The 23135-nt window shown below is 36.6% G+C and overlaps 2 protein-coding genes across 10 annotated transcripts in view; one reads left to right on the top strand and one right to left on the bottom strand.

Moving 5' to 3' along the window:
* The window catches only part of GRHL2 (grainyhead like transcription factor 2), a 211429-nt gene extending 203357 nt beyond the window's left edge, over nt 1-8072 (top strand). For all 7 annotated transcript variants that reach the window (XM_074267876.1, XM_074267881.1, XM_074267889.1 and 4 more), the window contains 2 exons: nt 3180-3244; nt 4560-8072. In XM_074267876.1, coding sequence (XP_074123977.1) covers nt 3180-3244; nt 4560-4674 — 180 coding nt within the window. In that variant the 3' untranslated portion in view covers nt 4675-8072. The remainder of the gene's footprint in view (nt 1-3179; nt 3245-4559) is intronic.
* Nucleotides 8073-17995: 9923 nt separating this feature from the next.
* Nucleotides 17996-23135, bottom strand: part of NCALD (neurocalcin delta) — a 561236-nt gene continuing 556096 nt past the window's right edge. For all 3 annotated transcript variants that reach the window (XM_074267943.1, XM_074267935.1, XM_074267928.1), the window contains one exon: nt 17996-22380. In XM_074267943.1, coding sequence (XP_074124044.1) covers nt 22283-22380 — 98 coding nt within the window. In that variant the 3' untranslated portion in view covers nt 17996-22282. The remainder of the gene's footprint in view (nt 22381-23135) is intronic.

The following is a 23135-nucleotide window of genomic DNA, read 5'->3' as shown; positions in this document are numbered from 1 at the left end:
TGCTGATTTCAGAGGATAGTGGAGAACTTCTTTGTCAGGAACACTAAATATCTGCTGACAAACTAAGAAGAAATATGGGCCTCCTAAGCAATGGCTTTTATCTGATTATTGGATGTAAGTAGGCCAACAGCTAGAAATTTACATTAGAACTCCATATCAAAAGAGCAAAATAACATTCTCAGCTGAATGTTAGACCAATCCATTTTCAATTATAGACCATAGGGCAAATTTGACAACCTAAAATCTATGAATCTTAACTGCTTAGAGTGGAAATGCTGAAGGAATGAACAGAATTCCCATGGTGAATATCTGGAACATATCTAGGTAATTTAGAGGTATTTTAAAAGAGGCTGAACTGTGCTTTAAATCATTACTGTGAGGTAGTCCTTGCTTGGTAAAATATTAATATCAAATTACTGACCATCAAACTCACATTTTGTGTTTGCTTTGAATGTATTAACCTAGACTATCAGTATTTTGTCTTAACGAAAATAGTTAATTTGATTACACCTGTATAAAAGAAGAAAGATCCTCATAATATTTGCTGGCATGGTAGTGATTGGGTGGTGGTGGTGGTGGTGGGATGTCTTATTGAGAACAGTCTCAAGTAGCTCAAGCATCTATCCCCAGACTTAGGAAAGGTTTTTTTCTAGCATATGGAAATGTTATTCATATTTTAAAATATGAATAGTATTATTTAAATTTCAATATTTAAATATATTTCTGACTTCATCAGTGCATATACTCTCTGCAAGGTACAGATTATGATCCATCCATACTTTCTTATCTTCTTGTCTATACGTGGACATATTATGTTTCTTGCCACTTGTCCTGCCACTAGCTTCTTCAGACTTTACCTTCTGCTTTGCTTTTACTCCCTGAAATTCCCTGACACTACTATTTGTCCTGATTATGAGACCAAATAACTTTGGCTCTTGCCAAAAATCTTTTAAATTAAAAACTATATATGTATTTGGAAAAATAAAATATTGAGAAAAAGGATTAAAAGAAGAAATAACCACACAAAATAAAACTACAAAGATGTATGTGATTAAAAAACAAAATAGGTAATTAACAAATTAAAAAAAATATGTATCAATACATCTGTCATCTCTGCGTACTGTATTGCTAGGTTCTTACTAAGTGCTAATGAGATAATGGGATATTAGGCTCTTACTAGATGCTAAGTCGGTACTTAACAATTTTCTAGTTCTGGCCTTTGGGGGGAGTTTTACCCCTTAGAACTTCTGGGGAGGAGCTTGCATGCTTAGGAGGAGCAAGTTCATTGGTTGAAGTATTTTTTCCCAGAAGCCCCTGAGTTATTCCACGCCCATTCTCTGGGAGGATAAAGGAGGCAACATTGAGCAAGGAAGAGAAGTCTCTACTCTAGGTCAGAGTTGGTGGCTCTCTACAGGAAGAAGAATCTGGCCGAGAGATTGAGTTGAGACAGCAGATCTCCTCCCAGAGAGCGATTGGCAGTCTCTGGAGACAACAGAACATTACATGACTGAACTATTTCCTTTTCTGATTGTACATCTCCCAAATGATGTCATTTATGCTATTATAACAATGTGACAAATCTCATGAATAAATTCCACTAGTCAAACAATTTCTATCACAGAGTTCCATCCCCTCAGGTTTCAGATGCAAATTTTAGGTGCTTTTTGAATGAGGTATCTCAGCTGTTAGTGAAGCTACCAGGTTACCAAACTTGTTGAAAAAGACCTAAAGTTATATTTGGATCTCTTCTTGAGAGGGAAAATTTTTTAAACTTAACATTAACATTTAGTAAAGATTTATTAAATACATACTATGTAACAAGAATATAGACAAATGATTACAGACAACTTGATCTAAGTTTCAATCTACATCTCCAGGGATCTTATGTGTACAGAAGAAGAATATACCCCTAGTTTTGGGGTAGGGGGACTGTGACAAATACTACTTTCTAAAAGTTGATTAACTCTGAATGGCTAATTGATGATCTTTGGGAAGCACAGGGATTCATGAGTCCTAGAATTAGAAATCTTCAAACCTCTCAGGTTTGCTGCTAGAGGGAAAAGTAGTCATTTACCTTCTATGGATTGTAGAGAGAACAGTTTCAGCTGAATAATAAAATTGGAAGCTAGATTGCCAGAGATTGAGAAGTGAGTGTGAGATAAACAATGAAGGCAACAAGAATAGCTTTTTTTCTAAAAGTTTGGTTATGAATGGAAGAAAGTTGTAGGATGATAAGAAAAGGTGAAGGTTGTTTAATGATAGAAAAAAGGTATATCTGGGCATGTTTGTAAGCAATAATGAAGGTCTCAGCAGGCATAGAAATATTGAAAATTAGGGAGAGGGGTAATAATCTTAAAGAAAAACAATAGGAGGGGATGCGTTCAAGGGCTTAAGAAGAAAGGATAATATTTGCAAGAAGGACCACTTTATCAGAGGAAGAAACAATAGCTGCTGAAGCACTTTGGGATATAGAGTTATTACTATAGTTTCAATAACCTCCTTAATTAATAATGGAAATGATAGTTTTCAGAGGAACTTCACCTGGGTGATGGGAGCCTTGGCTTCCTCATCTGTGAAATGAGATTGTATTAGATAAACTCTGAAGTCTGTTTTGGATCAAGATCTAAAATAATCTGTTTTTTTTTTTTCTCCCCTAAATTCCCTTCCTGGACTAAAATCAATCAAGATGCTGATGTGTCCAAAATAATTTTTCTCTAGGGAGAGAAGACTTACTGTCACATCAAACAGTAAATCTGAATAATGCTGGGGGCAGAGGCTGGAGTGGGGTGTCATGGGAAATATAATCCTGTATACCTTAGCAAAGAGTGTGGGACATTTCAGCTTGTGAACAGTGCCCAAAGAAGATACTCAATTTTTTTTTTTAACTTCTTCCTGCCATGGAATGAGTTGAAAGTTTGACTGTTGGAAGAAGGAATTGAGAAATGCTTTGCTCTCCAAAAGACCTTGGTTGAGTGATTTGAGTGTTTCACTTTCTCTGGCCCCTGGACTAAATAGCACTAAGTGGAGCTGTTTGAAAATGTCTCATTAATGGAGCATGTTGACATCTCAGTAGAAATCCCAGTGGAAAGAAATCAAAAGGTCTTAAATGTATCACCTAATCTTGGACTGAAATCTCTTCCCTACTTACTAATTTTCTGTCTTTTTGTTGGGGTTTACAGATATCTGAGAAATATGGGTTGCCAGTGGAGAAGATTACTAAACTTTACAAGAAAAGCAAAAAAGGGTAAGGAAAAATATGATCACTTTTCATAAAATCTCTCTCTTTTACCAAGCGAACAAAAACAACAATAACAACACACACACACACACACACACACACACACACACACACACACACACACCCCTCAAATTCTTTAGGAAGGTTGCCTGAGACACTGCACTTCAAGTCATCTTGATCCAAGTTCAAATCCTGTCCTCAGACACTTAGTATATGTTTCCCTGAGCAAATCACTTAATGATTCAGTACCTCAGTTTGCTCGCCAATGAAAAGTTCGATTTAATAGCTACCAAGGGCTCTTTTAGCTCTAAATCTATAAATCTGCATTAATAACATTTTCCTCATCACTTCCTTTAATCTAGGCAATCACTAAAACAATAAATCAAGACTGATTTGTAGGATTTGCTGATTTCTGAAGTGTTATTGCTCACAGCAAAATTTAATAATTTCTATTCAAATGAGAGGATAGGTAGGATGAATAAGTACATTCCAAACAGTCTTCCTGGACCTTTCTCTTGAGAGGGAGGCAGGGAGGGAGGAAGGAAGGAAGGAAGGAAAGAAGGAAAGAAGGAAGGAAGGAAATAAGAAAATAAGGAAGGAAGGAAGGAAGGAAGGAAGGAAGGAAGGAAGGAAGGAAGGGAGGTAGGGAGGGAGGGGAGGGAGGAAAGAAAGGAAAAGGGAGGAAGGATGGGAATGAGGGAGGAGAAAAAGGAAGGATTTATTAAATGATTTTATCATAAGAGTTAACTTTTTTTTTTTGGTGACACCATCACTATTCCTATCATTTATATAAGGCCTTCTATGGGCTTTATAAATATTCATATATTTTATCCTCTCAACAACCTTGGGAGGTAGGAGCTATTAACTCCATGCTATAATTGAGGAAATTGAGGCAAGCAGAGGCTAAGTATTGCCCAAGGTTATGTAGCTAGTGTCTGAAATGATATTTGAAGTCAGGTTTTCCTGGCTTCCCTTTGGGTATCCTATGGACCCTTTTTCAGAATAATGTTTTTAAATACATAAAATAGAATACAAAGAAAAGCAATTACATTGAAATAACAATTATCAATTTTTTTAAAATTCCCAGACCCCAAACTAAACAATCCTTGTTTTAAAAGAAGAGACAGACTATATTAAAGCTTCTAAATCCTAACTGTGGCTCTTTAGGAGACTGAGAGCATAAAGAAAACCTGTCTCTTCTCTTATTGGCCAGGTATGGAATCAAGATATCAAGAGGTCATTTTACATCTCCATAATTCCACACCTTGTACTGAGCTCTTGAATTCCCTCACAGCTGCCATTCTCTCCCTTTTTTCTCCAGCATCTTGGTGAACATGGATGATAACATCATCGAGCACTACTCCAATGAGGACACCTTCATTCTTAACATGGAGAGCATGGTGGATGGCTTCAAGATCACTCTGATGGAAATCTGACTGACCCTGCAAGCCCCCTCTGCAGGAACTGTCATTGCATTTCATTCCCAGAGAAAAACGTGCTCCACTCCATCCCCAAGAACCCTGCAGACCCAAGTCACCTATCTGAGAATGCTGTTACAAGACTGCTTTGGGGAGGGGGAAAAAGGAAAAAAAATGTCCTTTTTAGCGTGGTGGGGCCTTTGGCCCATTAATCAGGTTGCTGGGGCAGAGCTGAGGGAGGTCTGGATTTCTGATAGAATCCCAGCTGGAAAGTCCCTTGGCTCTTTATTTATTGCCCACCACTCTCCAGAGCCAGCTAGTGCCTGGGCTCTATAGATCACTCCTGGGTATGGAGTGATCCATCTTCAGGATGAGACAGTCTTGGGCCTTCCTCATTGAGGGAAAAGCATCTGATTGGTTCAGTTGGGGAAGGCTGGAACGTTTTAGTTATTCCTCTTTCCCCACTAAATGGCTGGACAAAGTGGGCTACTCCATGGTAGACCTAACCTAGGTGGAACAGAGAGTCCAACAGTCCCATTCACCAGTCAGAAAACCCCTTCTTTGTCCTGGGGAAGGCAGTCTTGTCAAATACCTCTGGAAGCTCCCAGCAAGTAGCCCATGGGGACTTGTACAGAAAGATGTTCAGCTACCGTGTAATTTGTAAGTGACCTGAAAAGTATGCCTCTTTAGCATCTGTATATAATGTTTATAATATTGCAATAATATATTTTACCTACTGTATGTGGGCATGTTTACTGCCACTGTATTTGGGGGGTGGGGTGCATGCCCTGAAATTTACTTTTCTTCAAGAGTTTTTGTCCTGCCCCTCCCCCAGAGAAGGTGTTGGGCAGCAGACTGGCCTGAAGTCAGCTAGTGTTCCTGGGCTGTGAGCCTAAGAATTTGCTGCCAGTGGAGAGGGCTAGTCTCTAGATAGCCCCTCCCCTGGGTCTCTTTCCCTGTTCTCAGGGAGTTCCCTTTCCCCCTCTATTACTATGTTCCCTTTCATTGGACCTGTTGCATGTATCCCCTGATTATGTTCTTTCATGTCCCCTTACTGGTTTCCTCTCAAGAAAAATCAAAGGGGCTCCTTGTGCCTTTCTAGTATGCTGATGCCAGAAACTCTATGACATTTGAGGGTCCCTCTTGGTACCGACTCTATGGCCCATCAAGTTACTGCAGTATTTGTAACAGACTGTAACATGCTATTCCATGTACCTTATTGGTTGATTAAAAAAAAAAATTAAATTAGCCAAGCTAGGGCCTGACCACTGCAATGAGCTCTTAGGTGTAACTGGATCTAATTATCATAGGCACTTGCAAGGGTTAAATTTAACTCAGCCTCCTTCCACTGGCATCAGATGCTAAGAAAATAAATGAAAGTGTAAAGGGTCCCTGTATCTTCAGAGTTGCACTCTTTTCCTCTGGGAGACCTTTCCAAAAACAATGATCTGGCTTAGGGAGAGAGCTCCTGAGAAATGAAGAGGAAGAGAAATGTTTTGTAGATGATCTCTTAAAACAGCAAAGGAATCTGACCACATTTTTCAATAAACATGCTCTCTGTGATTGGCCAGAGAGTCCAGGGCATTGAGTCCCTGGAATGAGAAGAATGTGCTTTGCGTCCCATTATGGATTTCTTAGTCTTCCCCTGCCTCAGTTTCCCTTTTATCTAGAATATATTTTGCCACTGGATGACATACACAAAGCACTTTGAGGTCTTCAATGGAAGGCACCCTGGATTTCAAGTCCTGGCAATGAGCATTGCAAACCAGCACAAGGAAGATCTAACCCTCTGTGGAGCTGCCTAAAATCTGCATCTAGACTCACTCTGGCCTGTCATCTGCTCCCACTTATGTTTCCTCCCTTGGATAATCTCCAAGCCCCTCTTATCTTTTACCAGGGAAGAATATAAAAGAGAATCCAGAAGGTGCCTAAAAATGGGGAGTAGGTGGGGAGGAAGATAAGGTGGTAGGTAACTCACCTGTGTTTCTCTTGCAAACCTGTTATCCTTTCTCTGTGGTCATCCAGAAGAAGGAAAATAAAACCCTGATCAATTGTACCATTATCCTAGACAAATTTATTTATACAGCAGGTCAAATCACATCCGCCTTTTTTCCCAAGTGACTTTTCTCAGTGTCACTCTTAACACAAAGAGCTGATTGATATCACACCTGGTCCATCTCACCATGATGTTCATGGGTTTGGCCTGAATACTTCTAAACTTATTGCTGAAAAAACTCCAAATGAAAAAAGATGTGATTTTTACTTCACAAGCTCCTTGAGAACATCCATCTAACTTGTCTGCATTAAGATATAATTCCCAAACTCAGAGAAGTAGTAGCTTTGTTCTAACCACAACTAACACTTTAGTGACTAGTTTCTTCTAGGAAAAATAGAATCTACCTGCTATTCACCTTTCCCATTTTGTGAAGACTTTGACTAGTCAGTTCTAAAATTCTCAAAATACCATCTCCTGCTGTCAGTATAATCATTAGAAAGTATTAGTGATAATTTCCTGTTGGTGAAATGTGGCCCATAACACTATGATAACTATTCTTGGATAAAAATTTGTAACACTTATTCCCCAAAGAAATAGTGACCAGTATCTCTTCAGAGGTGCTGAGTAGGTCCTCAGACTTGTTCCATTTCCTTCCCTAGACACTATAGCCTATTGCAGGCAGCCATCAGCATCCAATTCCACTCTCTCCTTGCATCCATTCTACATCCCCTTCCTTCTTCTCCAAGCCCCAGACTCTCTGCTGCTTCCTCCTCTGAAGGAAAAGCTCATGGACTAGCTTTGATGTGCCTTTTATGGAGCACATTAGCAATGCTTTGATAAATTCCCAAGTGTCAGAAACTTATGGGCAAAATGCACTCCAGAAACACAGAAGAACTTGACTCTTCTTGTCTTATTTGTCACTTTAAAACAGACATTATTAAGTTTTTAATCCATGGACCATGGAGACACTTCAAATAAGTGCTTTACTTGTTTACGCTAAGCTATTTAAACCTATGCCACAGCTGGTTTGGAAGTGGGACTATCAGGAAAATGCCATCTGATTTTCCTTCAGAGCCATCCCCCAGGTGGCACATATGCCTTCATATCAGCCTCTGCAGAGATGCAGGATGTGGATGAAATGGATGGAATGTTTAAATTCTTCCCTTTATTTAAAATTGCTCGAACTCAACAGAAACAGGAGGGTTTGTGCCAAATTCTGTGAAAGGCCCTTTCTTCATGGCAAGCAAAAGAAGCATTGTGTACAATTTGCTTTCATGTTAAAAAAATAAAACAAAACACACCAATAGCCTATGTAACTTAATAGTTTTGTAAATGGGAGAAGGGGAATCTATAAACTAAAAATACAGTTATTTTATTTTTTGTACATTTTTAAGAAGAAAAATAAATATTCATAATGTAAGAGTGAACAGAAGCGTCTGGTGCTTTCAGTGAGGCCTTGAGTTCTTCAATCTATTGGCAGGAGATTGACTGCCCTATGCAGTGAGTATTTAGCTGCTACTGGATTTCCCACAGGGGCAGGTCACAGCATGGACACAATCAGGAAATTTCTTTTAAATGCTTCCTCCCTGATAGTGTACACAGAAAAGGCACTGAAGAAAGTAGAACAGGGAGAAGGAAGCTTAGATTCTGCCACTCACTTATGTACAATCTCATATAGATGTTATTTTTTTTTCTCTAACCGGATAACATATCTTCTCAATTCAAAGACATGTTTTTTTTTTTGTTTGTTTGGTTTTGTTTTTTAATTTTATCATTTCCTCCCCATCTCTCCCAGGATCATGCTAGTCTAAGCAATAATATGCTCCATCTTAGAATACTAAGATACCCTGCTAAATATTCTTTCTGTCATTATTTAAAGATTATAGGATAATAGGTGGAAGACCTTGAAAAGTCCTTCAAAAGTATATAGTCCAACTTTTTCATGATGAGGAAACTGAGGCTGAAAAGGTTTAAATGATTTACCCAAACTCACAAAAACAGTAAACTGCAGAGCTGGGTTTAAAAAGCAGGATTGACTCTCCAATCCAGAATGTTTCCACTGAAATCCATCTGCTAGAAAAAAGTTTCTGAAAAGGAGATCTCATCCTATCAATTCTCTGCTCAGGGACATTGTCTGGATGCTTACTACCCACTGAGTTATTGTGTTGTTTCTATCATGTCTGACTTTTCATGACTCAATTTGAAATTTTTTGGGTGGGTAAAAATAGTAAAGTGATTTGCCAGTTCTTTCTCCAGTTCATTTTATAGATGAGGAAATTTAGGCAATCAGAGTTAAGTGACTTGCTCAGAGTCCTAGTAAATGTATGAAGTTGGATTTAAACTGAGGAGCATGAGTCTTCCTAACTTCAATCCCAGTACTCTAACTACTGGGCAAGATAACTTAACCTCTCTGATTCTCAGTTTTCTCATCTATAAAGTAAGGGGGTTGGACTAGATCACTTTTAGCATGTTTTCTGCTCTTAAATCTGTGATTTAGTTAAACCTCAGTATCTCCAAACAAATCTAAACTCCACAGCTCAGCACTTTAAACTGTTCATCAACTTTCCCCTAGTAACTATTTAGAATTATCTTTTGCTATTTTTCCCTTTAGGCAAACTTACATTCCAAATGTCTTTAATTGATATTTTTTATATTTTTCCCCTTCCTCTTCTGTACCATTTATATTCTACCTCTTTTGAGCCCCAGCTTAAAATTAATCTCTAAGCCTTTCCTTAGAAATGTCATTTTCTTATACATGTATACATACATATAGATAGATATATTCACACAATATACTTCAATTTGTTATTTATTTACATTTAACATCCTTTTTATATTTTGGGATGTTCTTTCCCTCTCTCAGTCCTACCTACTGAAAAGGCAAGTAATATGATACCAATTCTCCATGTGAAATTATGGAAAACATATTACCATATTAATCACATTTTTAAAAAGTAAGAAAAGCAAAGAAAGTAAGAAAATTATATCTCATTTTGTACGTAGAGTTCATCAGTTTTCTTTCTGGAAGTGGATAATATTTTTTCATCATGAGTTCTTTGGAATTATCTTAGAATATTGTACTGATCAGAGTAGTCTTATTATTGTGCACAGTTAACTGGTTCTTCTCACTTCATTTTGCTTCAGTTTACACAGGTCTTGCTATGTTTTTCTGAAACCATCCCCTGGACATTTCTGGAGTATAATAGTACTCCATCAAAATCATATTCATTAGGGTACCTATTTGCCCCTTTCTCCTCCAACATTTGTCATTTCTGATAGGTATGAGGTAGTACCTTAGAGTTGTTTTAATTTACCTTTCTCTAATCAATAGTGATTTAGAATCTTTTTCTAAAAACTGACTTTGACCATTAATGAATTTGGTAATGGCTTTTATTTTTATAAACTTGACTCAAATATAGTCAGTAAATATTTGAGAAATGAAGCCTTTATCAGAGAAACTTGCTGTAATTTTTTTTGATATTATTTCATTCTCCATGACACACTCTACTCAAATGCAGCCTTCTTGATCATTCTCTTTAATCTCATCTATTTTTGTCTCCACCCTTTCTGAGACCATAATTACCACCTTATCCTCTTAGTTCCTCTGAAGCATATCAGACCCCATTCCAGCCCTTTATTTTTATGTGTCTTTCTGTTTCAAGTTTGGCTCCTATAAACAACATATTGTTGGATTTTTGGTTTCCAATCCATTCTGCCATCTGCTTCTGTTTTATGGGTAAGCTCATCCCATTAATATTCACAATTATTATTACTCTGTATTTCTCTCTATACCAATTTCATCTGTTTCTTCTATCTTTTCTTATTCTGTCCCTCCTCAAAAGTCCATTTTGTTTCTAACCACTGTTTCCTTTAACCTGGCCTTCCTTTCATCATCTTCCTCTTTTTTTCTTATCCTTTTGCCTTCCTATTTACCTAATGGTTTAGATTACATTTCTATATACAATTAAGTGTGTTAATGTGTGTACGTATTCACACATACACACACATACATACACATTCACACAAAAACACACACATATAATTCCTTCTTTATGTCAATTCCAAAGAGAGTGAGATCAGAGCATTTCATGCCCTATCGATTGTTCCTTTCACTATAAAAGTATGCCTCTTTTATGTGAAAATTTTTCATTATAGTTCTCCCTTCCTCCTTTTCCCAGTGCATCCCTCTTTTTCACCCCTTTATTTTTTGGAGATACTTCTAACCTAATCACTCACATTCATGTCCTCTTTCTATGTAAACTATTTTTAACTGCCCTAATAATGATAAAGTTCTTAGGAGTTACCTATTTCATCTTCCCACATAGGTATATAAATAATTTAACTCCTTATGATTATCATTTTATGTTTATCTTTTTATGTTTCTCTTTAGTATTGTGTTTGAATATCAAAATTTTTTAGTTCACTCTGTTTTTTTTCACCAGAAAAGCTATTTAATTAAGTATCCATTTTCGCTTGAAGGCTTATACTCAGTTTTGCTAGGAGGTTATTATTGATTGTAATTAGTTATAATTTGTATCAGGTTGTGGGTTGGTAGTAATTCCTTTGCTTTCTGGAATAGCATAGTTCAAGTCTTCCATTCATTTAATGTCTTATAAATTTTGTGTGATCTTAGTATTTTAATGTTTTCTTTCTGGATGCTTAAAATATTTTCTTTTTGACCTGAAAGCTCTGGAGATTTATATAATATTCCTGCGAATTTTCATTTTAGGATCCTTTTCAGGAGGTAATTGGTTAATTCTTTTAATTTCTATTTTACCCTTTGGATTAAGATATTGGAGCATTTTTCCTTGATATTTTTTGAAATCTCAAATTTGAAATGATGTTTAAGCTCTTTCTTTGGTCATGGCTTTCAGATAATATAGTAATTCTTAAATTATCTCTCCTTAAATTATTTTCTAGTTGAGTTTTCCAATGAAATACTTCACATTTTCTTCTATTTTTTCATTCTTTTGATTTTGTTTTATTGTTTCTTGACGTATCATGGAGTCATTAGCTTTCACTCGTCCAATTCTAGTTTGTAAGGAATTATTTCCTGCAATGAGCTTTTGTACCTCTCTTTCATTTTGGCCAATTTTATTTTTTTTAAAGGTTTTTGTTATTGTTATTGCTGTTATTTTTTGTTCATTGAATTTCTGTACTTCCTTTCCTATTTAACTCTTTTGCTTTTTAAGGAGTTCTTTTCTTCAGTGAAATTCTGTACCTGTTTTTTAAATCAAGTAATTGATTCTGTTATTTAAAGTGGTTTCATTTTGGGGGGGAGGGGGCCTTTTTTTACCAAGAGGTAAAATTCTTTTTTTTAGTTTGTTAGTTAGTTTGTTAAATTCTTTTTTTCATAATTTTTGTCACCGCTTATTTCCTTTTTCAATTTTTCCTCTACCATTCATCTCTTTTGTTAAATCTTCTAGGAATTCTAGTTGGGCTGAGGTTCAATTAGCATTTTTCTATTAGCCTTTCCTTGTAGTTATTTTACTTTTTTGTCTTTTTCTAATTTAAGTCTTGGTTTTCCCTTTCACTATAGTAGCTTTTTATGGTCAAATTCTTATTGTGTTGTTGTTTGCTTATTTTCTAGTTTATTTTTTGACTTTGAACTTTGTGTAAAAGTTAAGCTCTGTTCAGCTGGGAGTGGGAAGGCACTGTCCTAAAGTTGATGCTTTTTCCCAAGCAGCTATTTCCAGAACTAGTTCTAGAGTTCTGCAAGTTTTTGGTGCTTTTATGGTGATATGATCTTAGGAGGTGTATGGTCACTGCTCTCCTGATCTGTGCTCTTTCTTATCCAGAAAAAGCTCCTGGTCTCCTGCAAACTACAAGCACTAGCATTTTTTGTGGTTTGTTTGTTTTTGTTTTTCATTTAAAAGGTGCCTTTTTTAAAAAAATTAAATCTTTTTTTCCCCCTAAATAGTATTTTATTTTTTCAAAAAGATGTAAAGATAGTTTCCAAAATTCATATTTGTTAGATTTTGTGTTTCAAATTTTTTATTCTTCCCTCCCTTACATCCTCCCTTTTCCAAGACAACAATTTGATATGTTATAAAACATATTTCCATATTTGTCATATTGTGCAAAAAAAATCAGATCAAAAGGAGATAAGCCACAAGAAAAAAAAAGCAAACAAAAAATGGTGAAAATACTATGCCTCAATCTACATTTAGTATCCATAGTTTTATCTCTGCATGCAGATAGTATTTTCCATCCTAAGTCTATTGGAATTTTCTTGGATCACTGTATTGCTGGGAAGAGCTGAGTATGTCATAGTTGATTTTAACATAATATCAGCATTCTCTTTTTCTTGGAATTGTGATAAGGACCCTTCACATCTTGTGACCAACCAACAGCACTTCTTTCTACCCTGGAACTATTCCCCAGAAATACATAATGGCAATAGAATTGTCAATCAGTGCTAGCTATACCAAGTGCCAGTAAAGGTTCTACTGGTATCTTTTTCTGATACATTGTCTAACCCTCTTAGCATTTCTGAGTTGAGAGCTTCTGAAGTTGCTTCTGCTGCTATAACCACTGTTGCTGCTACCAGATATTTGGACTCCAGACAGTGCCAGACCCTGTTATCACAAACTTCTCCTGCTAACCTCTTAAGATTTTTTAGATCAGAAAAATGTTTTACCCTAATCTTTTGTTGGCTCTGCCAGTCCAAACTGTGACTTGATGTATTGTTTTATTGTTCTTTGAAGGGAAATGTTGAAAAAATTCATTTGGGTTGCCTCTAAGGCGCTATCTTGGCTCAGTAATGTTACTTTCAACATTACATACATATATATTTACATATATATATGTGTGTGTGTATGTGTGTATATATGTATATATATGCATATATATTATATTATATATTAGCCTTAGGTTAGGGGACAATAAGCATATATATCAATATCATCAGTGTAGCATCATCACTAAATCATAAATGTTTCATGTGATCATGACGTCCATGATACATGCAAGATGTTTGGTTCCTTAATGGCACCATCAAGCTCAAAAATAAGAACCAAAAATTAATTCATTCAGTTGGTTAAACCTACATCTTGCTACTAATTCACCCTTGCAACACCATTAGGAAGCATTTAGTTCTATATAACTTCAATAGATACCAGACTGAGATGTTTATATGTTCCTATAATCTTAAAATACAATAGGTACTTTAGAAACCACTGAGTCCAACAGATAGTAGAAAATAATTACCTCTACAGCAGATAGAAGGGGTCATACCGCTTTTGCCTGAAAAGCTCTGGTAAATGAAAAATGAGGAAGCTTCTCATTCAGATTGATTTTGCTTGATTAGAAAGTTTTCTCTTATAGCAAACTGAACTCTGCTCTCTATAATTTGATCCATTTTTCCTAACATAGCCTTTTGGGCTAAGCAGTACAAGGCTAATCCTTCATCCAGGGAGTAGATTGATAAAGTCTGTCCTGAAAAATATTTAGGCCAAAGTCATCAGTTCCATGCATTTAGGTAAGGAAACCTAAGAAATTGTCCAAATGCTAGAATACATTCAAGACTTCTTTTTTGGGAATAACTCCAGTTCTACCTGGGAGGCATCCTGGAGGGTCACTTCCACGAGAAAGTAGGATAGTCTTTGTCTGGGTAGAATATCAGATATCTTTTATTTTTGATAGTAAGTACTCCAGTGGCTTGGGTAGTCCTGCTTGGCATATATTCAGAGAGATAGAGATAAGGTTGTTATTAGTGGATTGTATTGGAAGGGATACCTACATCAATAAAATACATCAAAATATCAAGTGAAATGATAATGTTCCAGAGGTTGGGGTCAGGAAGGTGGCCTGTACTACTATTAAAATTCTATCAATACAAACAAAAATCTCCCTGGAATCATATGATCTCATCAGCAGTGATATTCTGCTATATTACTGTTTGTTTTAATTGTTTAAAAAAAACCAATGGGTTTCCCAAATCTTAGCTCAATGAGAATATAGGATTTTTGAGGAGAAATAATAAGATTGTAGAACTAAGAGTTAGAAGTGACCTCAAAAACCATCCAATTCAAATGCCTTTTTCTTTTTTAAACATATGGGCAAACAGAGTTCAGGAAACATGAAGGAATTTATCCAAGATCATCTTTGTTGATTGTTATTCAGCCATTTTTCAATTGTGTCTAAGCCTTGATAACCCCATTACTTGTTTAACCCATTTGGAATTTTCTTGACAAAGATACTGGAGTAATTTGCAATTTCCTTCTCTAACTCATTTTACAAATGAGGAAACCGAGGCAGAGTTAAGTGAGTGGCCCAAAGTTATGCAGCTGGTAAGTGTCTGAGGTGGATGCAGACCCTTATTTTCCATTTATATTCTTTTGAGGTTATAGTCTTATCAGATGGTTGAAATTATACTAAACACTATGGGAATAGCTTCAAACTAATTATATAGTCATTTCTTATTGTTTGAAAAGAGTATGAGAGAGAAGAAACAAGTCAGAAATTGATTCCGCATACTGGCTCCAGAATTTCTGAAGTATTTTCATAAAATTTTCTTATTGTTGTTCAGTCATGTCTGACTCTTCATGACCCCCATTTTGAGGGTTTTCTTGGCAAAGTTATTGGAGTGGTTTGCCATTTCATTCTCATTTTACAAATGAAGAAACTGAGGCAAAAAGGATTAAATGACTTGTATCTGACTACAGATCTTATTCAGGTCTTTCTGAATTCAGGTCCAGTGTTTTATCTACTGAACCACCTAATTTCCCTATGATTAAGCAAGCTAAAGCCATTTCCTAGAATTGTGTTAAGAAAAAATGACATGAAATGAGAAACTACAGCCAAATACATACAGAGAAGGATGCAAGATTTAGCTCAAGCCAGAGCCAGTTGTTAAATTTTCATCTTCATATGATATTCATTTAAATTAACAAGGTATAGAAAATATGGACATTTCATGAAAATCCTGTGGGCCTCTGAATCTGTGGTTTTGGACTATTGAATTTAATGGTTCTCCTCATTTTGTTACTAGCTACCTGTGTGATCATTTAACTTCTCTGTGTCTGTGTCTTCATAATGATTGGATTGGATAGGAATCATCTCTAAGCCCCATCTCCTCAAAGGTGTTGAGATTCTAATTGCAGCCTGAGTACAACAGACTCCAGGGGGCTGTTCTAGTTCTTTGCTTTGTTGTAAGGAAAGGGCTTTATCTTCCAATGCTATGGAAATGTGATTTGTGGTTGTTATCGTTAATTGGTTGTGGAGAAAATTGTTTGACACAAGTAAGTCCTTGGTGGAGGCTTAGAAAACTTGGGAATTTTTCTGCTATTTGGAGAATTTTGTTGTGATGATATTTTCACCTGCATTTATCAACCTTTGTAATTAATAGAGCAGGGACTTCTGTTCTCTGTCTCTGTCTTTCTCTGTTTCTGTCTGTCTGAATTTCTGTTTCTGTCTGTCTCTGTCTCTGCCTTTCTCACCCTACTCATCTCTTTCTTTTTCTTTCTCTCTTTTTTTCTCTGTCTGTCTCTTTCCTTCCCTCTTTCACCTCTTTACAGATCTAGAGATAACAGAAATGATTAAGATATTGGTGGAGATATATCTCCAACAAAAACTAGATAATTAGGTTATATAATATATAATAACCTCAGATAATAAGAAATGTTTCTATCTTAGGTGACATCATTACAAATTAACTTCTTTGGCCTTTCCTTTTTATTGTGTCTCTAAGAGCTCTCTTTCCTTTATCAGATCAAAAGTGACCCTTTGTTTTTGAAGCACAGAGCCTGGTCATCATCTCACAGATCAAGGCCTTGGACTTGTAGCTTCCTATTAGTTTGGTTCTGTTGACATTCATCCATTCATTCATTTGAATATATATTTATATATACCGTCCATTCATTCATTCAGTTGTTTGTTTATTCACTCATTCATTCATTTTTGAAACCGAATCTCCCTATTTTGCCTCAAAGTAGAAATGTAGGGGCCTTCACTCTTGATTTCATTACTGATTGGCAACAGACCTGTTCTTTTTCGGATCTGTGTCAATTTACTCTTCTTTAGGCAACATGGTGTCCTGTCTCTCCAGAGGCTTACCATATGGAAGCTGGACTTAGTGTGGATGCCTAATTCACTTTAGCTCCCCTGCAGCCCAGAATTACCAAAGCTATCCACTTGCTTCAGTTTCCTGTGGCAGCAGGGATTATAGCTATGCACCAGCATTTGTTCTTCAATTCTTCATCCTGTTATTAACATAAAAATTTTCTTCTTCTGCTAGAGGAAGACAGTCCAGTATAAGCTTTGCATCAATAACCAAACTCTGTAATTCTAGAAACAAAGCTAAAAGAGAGATTTCAGAAGCTGCTACTGGCTCAGTGAATGGACTTCTTTATAGTTGTGAAAAAATAGTTAAAGGACATTGCTTTCCCAGTGAGTAATTTCTTGGATATTTCAGTAATAGCAGCCTTGGATTGGATTGAAGATGGGAATTCTGCAAGTTTCCACTAAATTCCTTTCCCATGGAATGGGAACATATACGAAGCTTTATGGTGATACACAAATGCATGTTGTACAGAGAAGGCTGTTTAGGTTTTATTTTTGATATCAAATATTTGGGCTAGCATTTCTTAAAATCCCCAGAAAGGGAGGAGATCTAAAGAAGCTTTGCAATAAAGATGAATAAGATAAGGAAATTTACTCACAGAGTGGGAAACAATAATTGCCATTCATATTCTGCTATAAATTTTGCATGCATTGTGTCCTTTGAATGTCACAATAAGCTTGTGAGGTAGGTATTATGGGTATTATCATACCCATCTTACAAATGAAAAATCTGAAGTTCAGGGAAGCTAAAAATGTTTTGACCTTAGTCACATAGCTAGTTAAATATCAGAGGCAAAGTTGAATCTAGGTCTTTGTAACTCCAAGTTCAGCACTGTACCGTGCAGCCTCCCCTCATACGTTCTTTTAGAAAGGCAAATAGAGTTAGCACTCTTAAATTCATAAGAACCAGAAGATTCTACCTCTTCCATGTAGGTCATAGGTAGAGTGAACTGGCTGGTACTGACTTGTCCCTATCACCTTCTGGTGGAAATATTAGCATCTTGCTCAGGAAGATGGAGGTATCAGTGTTAATTCAGGGGAATGGGTTTTGGATCACAGATTTTAGATGGTTTTATTAACTGCAAAAATGCATCATTGCCAGCTGAGATTTACACATCTTCTATGGATGCAGTGCCAATTCAGTGAAGCGATCTGCAACTACCAGTTTAGTTGAATCCATTAGTGGCAAATAAACTGTTAGATAATGCTGATGAGACACTCTTTGACTCATCCTTTCCCCCTTCCCCCCACTTCATGAGTAAAGCTACAGTACTCTTTGGAGTCCTTCAAGTTGTAAGCCATTTTATTCCAGTCCCTCAAACATCAAATATCATCTTTATTTTGGATTGGACATTTTCCTTTTCCAGAGATTCCAGGACTCAATGTTATTTTGCAGAAATATTGAACAAAATCTATTAGGCTTCAGTATGCTGATGTTCCTTTAACACAGTCCCTTTGCATTGCATTAAACTACATACAGTACTGACTGGTAGCTTCTGGGATGGAGAAGGAGAAATATAATCCATGTGAATAGCAAAAATAATCAGTGGTAAGCAAGGGAGAAGATGATTTCAATACATTTAGTTGAGTGTACACAATCATCACATGTCCAGTTATTTCTGTCCTGTACAGCTGAGATACCATGCCCTCCCTCCAACACTGGGCTTCTTTGGAAGAAAAAAATTGCAATTTAGTAAGAGTCTGTGGCCAAGGAGGCATGACCTAGACCTTTTCAATCATCTCTTTTAAAGTCCTTTAGTACAATGATTTGATCATGACCCCTCCAAGAAAAAAACAATAGAAGAAGTTTTAGGTTCTGTAATTCTTAAACCAGGCAAGGCTACCATGGGTCCTCCATAATGGAAGCTAGGGCAAGTGGTATTCATTCCCCAACAGTGCAACAGTGCAGAAACAGGTCTTACAGCAGAGGCAATTGAGTGAAGGGCATTGCCAATGGCATTTAACAAATCACATCCCTTCTCTGAGGGTTTCTGTTCAGTATAAATGAGGTGAATGTGAAGGGGCAAGCTATATTTCAGACATTCTTGGGTCAACCCTGCACCCTCACACCTCTCACTGTGGGAGCACTGTAGCTAGAGTTCAAAGCTACATTGAAGGTAGAAGCTGTTCTTTGGTAGCCCCTTCCATTGAGTTCTCTGTAGAAACAAAGATATAAATGGGAACTAAATCTGTGATTTCACTAATACAGGGAACTCTCAGAAGGGAATCGCCCTTTACCAATGCAAGCTGGCACTTCCTCTGTAATTTAGTTTATGAAGAGGATTGCTTAGAGTACAAAGAGGCAAATGATTTCTCTAAAGGCTCTCAGCTAATGTGTGTCAGATTCTCGGGACACTAGGTCAACTCTATGTAGAAAGCAAGCCTTTCTGTATTTATTTACTAGAGGTTTGCATTTTCTTTAATTGGTCTTGGTACTGAGCGGGGGATGGTGAGGCCCTGGATTCTGACAGAGCAGGAGTCATTCTCCAGATTATCCCTGCCTTCAATGATGATTCTTAGCTCTTTTTCTGATTCAGAGGAGTTAGAGGAATAGGAAGAAATTGGAAAGGAGAGCTACAAGAGTCAAATACATTCATTAATTCATAACTAAAAACTAAAAGAAAGAAACACATTCATTGATCCACAGGTACTTGTGGAAAACCCCTAATCACTGATTGGGCAATTGCCTCAGTCAAACTGAGACCAGTAAAGACTTTTAGCTTGAAAAGGCCAAAATCTCCCATTTCATTTGGGGCCATCTCCAGTCATCCTGATCTATACTTGGTCCAGATGACTCACTCAAATCCAATTCACTTGCATATCATGACATTACCTCCCTGATGAAATGGTCCTCTTGGAGAAGGAAGGAAAAACAACATCAACTTCTGCAAAATCATGAAAATAAAGCTCAGGGAAGGGCTCTGGTGAGGCAGGACTACACTTCCTTTCAAAGATAAAGCTCAATCACCAACAGGATTTAAAGTTTAAAGAAAGCTAGACTACAGAAAACCTTTGGAGATTTCTGAGTGGAAGACAATCCAAAACACATTATCTAATTCGATTTTAATCTCCAGGCTGGTAAGGAAAAGAGAAAATTGTATAATCAAATTAACAAGAATAGAAACATAAAATCTTCTGTTTGACTTTTAAAGTCCTTCCAAATCTGACTCCTTCCCACATTTCCAGTCATTGGTCCTCTTTGAGAATGAAGGACAAATAACAACATATTACTCCTCTCCTGTCTTCTCCTTTTGTTGTCTTTCCTTTGATGGGAGGGGGGGTTTACTTTTTACTTCTATATTCCCACATCTCAGCTAAATTTCCATCTTCTTCAGGAAAGTATTTCAAGAGTCTCTTTAATCTTAGTGCCTTCTCTCTGAGATTATCTTTGATTTATCCACTTTTTAATTTGTAAAAAGTTGTTTGAATATTGTCTCTCCACTAAAGGGTGGTGAACTTAGAAGGAGGGGACTATTTTATTTTTGCCTTTCTTTATATTTTCAGTATTTAGTACATAGTGCCTGGCACATAGAAGAGGTCAAGGTGGGATATAACTAGCTAAAATACCCCCAATACAGAGAAAGTTTTATTCAGAGATTTTTCAGTCCATTTCCACCAGCTGCATGAATTTGGAGATATGTATATATATATATATATATATATATATATATATATATATATATATATATATATATATATATATATACATAAACATAATTTTTGGTTACCAGTTTGAATGGATTCTTGAATTGCTAATGATATAGGAGGATGACATTCATTTCTATGTGCTCATTGTGCTGCCTAGATATAGCTTTTCTTAATGTTTCCAAATGCAATGTCTCTGCTTGCCCTCTGTGTTTTCTGTTATAGAGGCAGTCTGTGCTGGACTTGGGAACCTGTCTCTTTGGTGGGCCATGCTTGATATCTTTCCCCGAGAGCTCTAGCTACTAGCCAGTCAATTGGTGTGAAGAATGAAGCCCTCCTCTGCTGTTCACTGATATTTAATGCCTTGGGGTTAAACTCAAATTCTTAATTTGAAATCTAAATTAACCAGTAGTTTGCATGAAAGGGTAGAGAACCTGGCATCATTCCTAAAGCAAAATCAGGATCTGGTTGTATTTGGTAATGACAAAACCTCCCATGTTCTTATCCCATCCATCACTATCCTGGGTTCCTCTGCCAACTTTTTCAGTGCTTTCAGATACTTTACTGAAAGAATTAGGTGATGGCCCTAGCCAAAGATACTGGATGGAGATTGCCTTTTAGGGACATCCCTGATCTGGGAAGATGAGCATCTCAGAAAGTGTCACAGATTTTAGGTTTGAGGCTCTGGAAGCCCCAAGGACATATGCATCTATCATTTTCTTCTTTTCCAAGGCATCAAAGCAGCACTAGGTTTCCATGCTCATTGATTATGGTCCTGGTAATAGCCTAAGATTCCCATCTCTGCTAAGTATGAATTCCTTCCTTTCCTAATTGTCCTTTACTTGGAAACATAAAATGAAGAACTGGGCCCTTTTGGTAGATTTTTTTCCTCTTCTTTTTTTTTTAAATACATAAAATACACCTATTGACTGGCGCATCTGTGCAGACAGAATATATGACTTCAAAACACGATATCAGACATCCATTAGAGCTGGCTTACCACACAATAAGCTACCAAAACAAAAATAAAAACAGTCTTTTGTAGTAAGACTGGAAGAACACTACCACCTTTTCCCAAGGTCTCATTATACATGCATCTCTTGTCAGCATTCCAGAATACTGTTTTGTCTTCATTATCCATCACTGTATATTTACAACATTCTTGTCTATTAACACAAAAAGTGACTAATATAGGCCTGGTTTTGAAAGAGATTATGGGAGCTTTTTGTTCACTTCCTCAATAAAGCTATGTTGACTAGTGTAAACTCGTTTTTTTAAAATCAGCTGAGTCATCTTGCCCCTGTTTTCTGCTCATTCATCCTTAGAAATGTTCACAGCTTAGAAGTTACAGCTCACACTGGAAGTGGTCCATCATGGGTTGATTGTTCAGGCCTGTTCAGTGGCTATGCATGGGGCCTAAGGTACAACTTGTTATTGGGAACAATCCTTAACTACATCTATATTTGGAACACTTAAGTATATTCAGCAATAGACATCAAGGAAGTTTTTTTTTTTAATCTCTTTTTTTGATTTTTTTTAAAATACCTTTTAAATTTCTTAGAGCCCCCAGGCATGATGCTCCAGGGTCATATACTTTTTTAAACTGGCATCCATGATCCTTAGTTTTAAGGACAACATGTTAAATCAAAATAACAACAACAATAATAAAAAACTCTCAAAACAATGAACACCACAAAATCTGTGTAGAACAGTATTGTCCATGCTCTTGACAAGCATATGAGAGCAATTGGCATTCCCATGAACACATCCACAAAAGAAGCTAAAAGATGTCACAGAAGAAGGAATATCTGGCCATACAGAGGCAACATCACCACCAATGTTTGGCAAAAAAAAGAAAAAAGAAAAAAAGAAAAAAAAAAAAAAGCAGCTCTATAGAATTCATCCAGACAATGGAAATGGGGTTCAGAATTGGCCTGCGCTGCTAGGGTCACATTGCAGGAGGCGCACTATGGAGGGATCACTTTTAGCTCCTCGAATGAATTCTTCCAGGGAAAGTTTGCCTGGAAAGTAAGAAGAAAATATTAGATTAGAATGTATGCTCTCTAACAGATTGCTAACATTTACCTCATAGTCATCCTGGTGCTTTTACACCAGGGCTTCTTAAACTTTTCCAGCCATGATTCCTTTTTTTTTTTTTTTTTTTGCCCCAGAAATGTTTACGTAACTCTGGATATATCGGTATATGAAATAGGTATACAAATCAAACATTTAATGCTAACAAAACATAATTTTGTAATCCCCACATTCAGTTACACAATACCATTATGATTAAAGAAGCTTGGCTATACATTCCCACCCACTGTTCTATCAGTTAATCAATAAATTTTTATTAAATCACCTATTGTGTTTTCTAAACCTAGAGGTACTGCCCCCATTCCAAAAAAAAAAAAAAAAAAAGGAAAAGAATTTTTGCCCTAAAGGAACTGATAATCTAAAGGAGAAAACAACATGCAAATAAACATATTAAAGCTACACAGAGGGTACATAGGAAATAACAAAGGGAAGTCACTGGAATTAAAAGAGTTTGGGGAAGATTTCCTGTAGAACATGGAATTTTAGTTGAGACTTAAGGAAATCAGGAGCGTCCAAATTCAGAGCAGAGGAGGAAAAGTATTCTAGGAATTGGGAAGATCTAACAAAAATGCCTAAAGGTGCTGTTATATGCCTTTTCAATAATGACCTGGCCTTCCTGATGCCAAGCCTGAAATTGCAGGGCCCCTGGAAACACAAAAAAAGATCCTTTTGCAAAGGTCAC

Source organism: Sminthopsis crassicaudata, chromosome 1 (genome assembly GCF_048593235.1).
Source record: "Sminthopsis crassicaudata isolate SCR6 chromosome 1, ASM4859323v1, whole genome shotgun sequence".
Classification (NCBI taxonomy): Eukaryota; Metazoa; Chordata; class Mammalia; order Dasyuromorphia; family Dasyuridae; genus Sminthopsis; species Sminthopsis crassicaudata.
The sequence above is the reverse complement of the archived record's forward strand: the minus strand, read 5'-3'. Positions and strand labels throughout refer to the sequence as shown.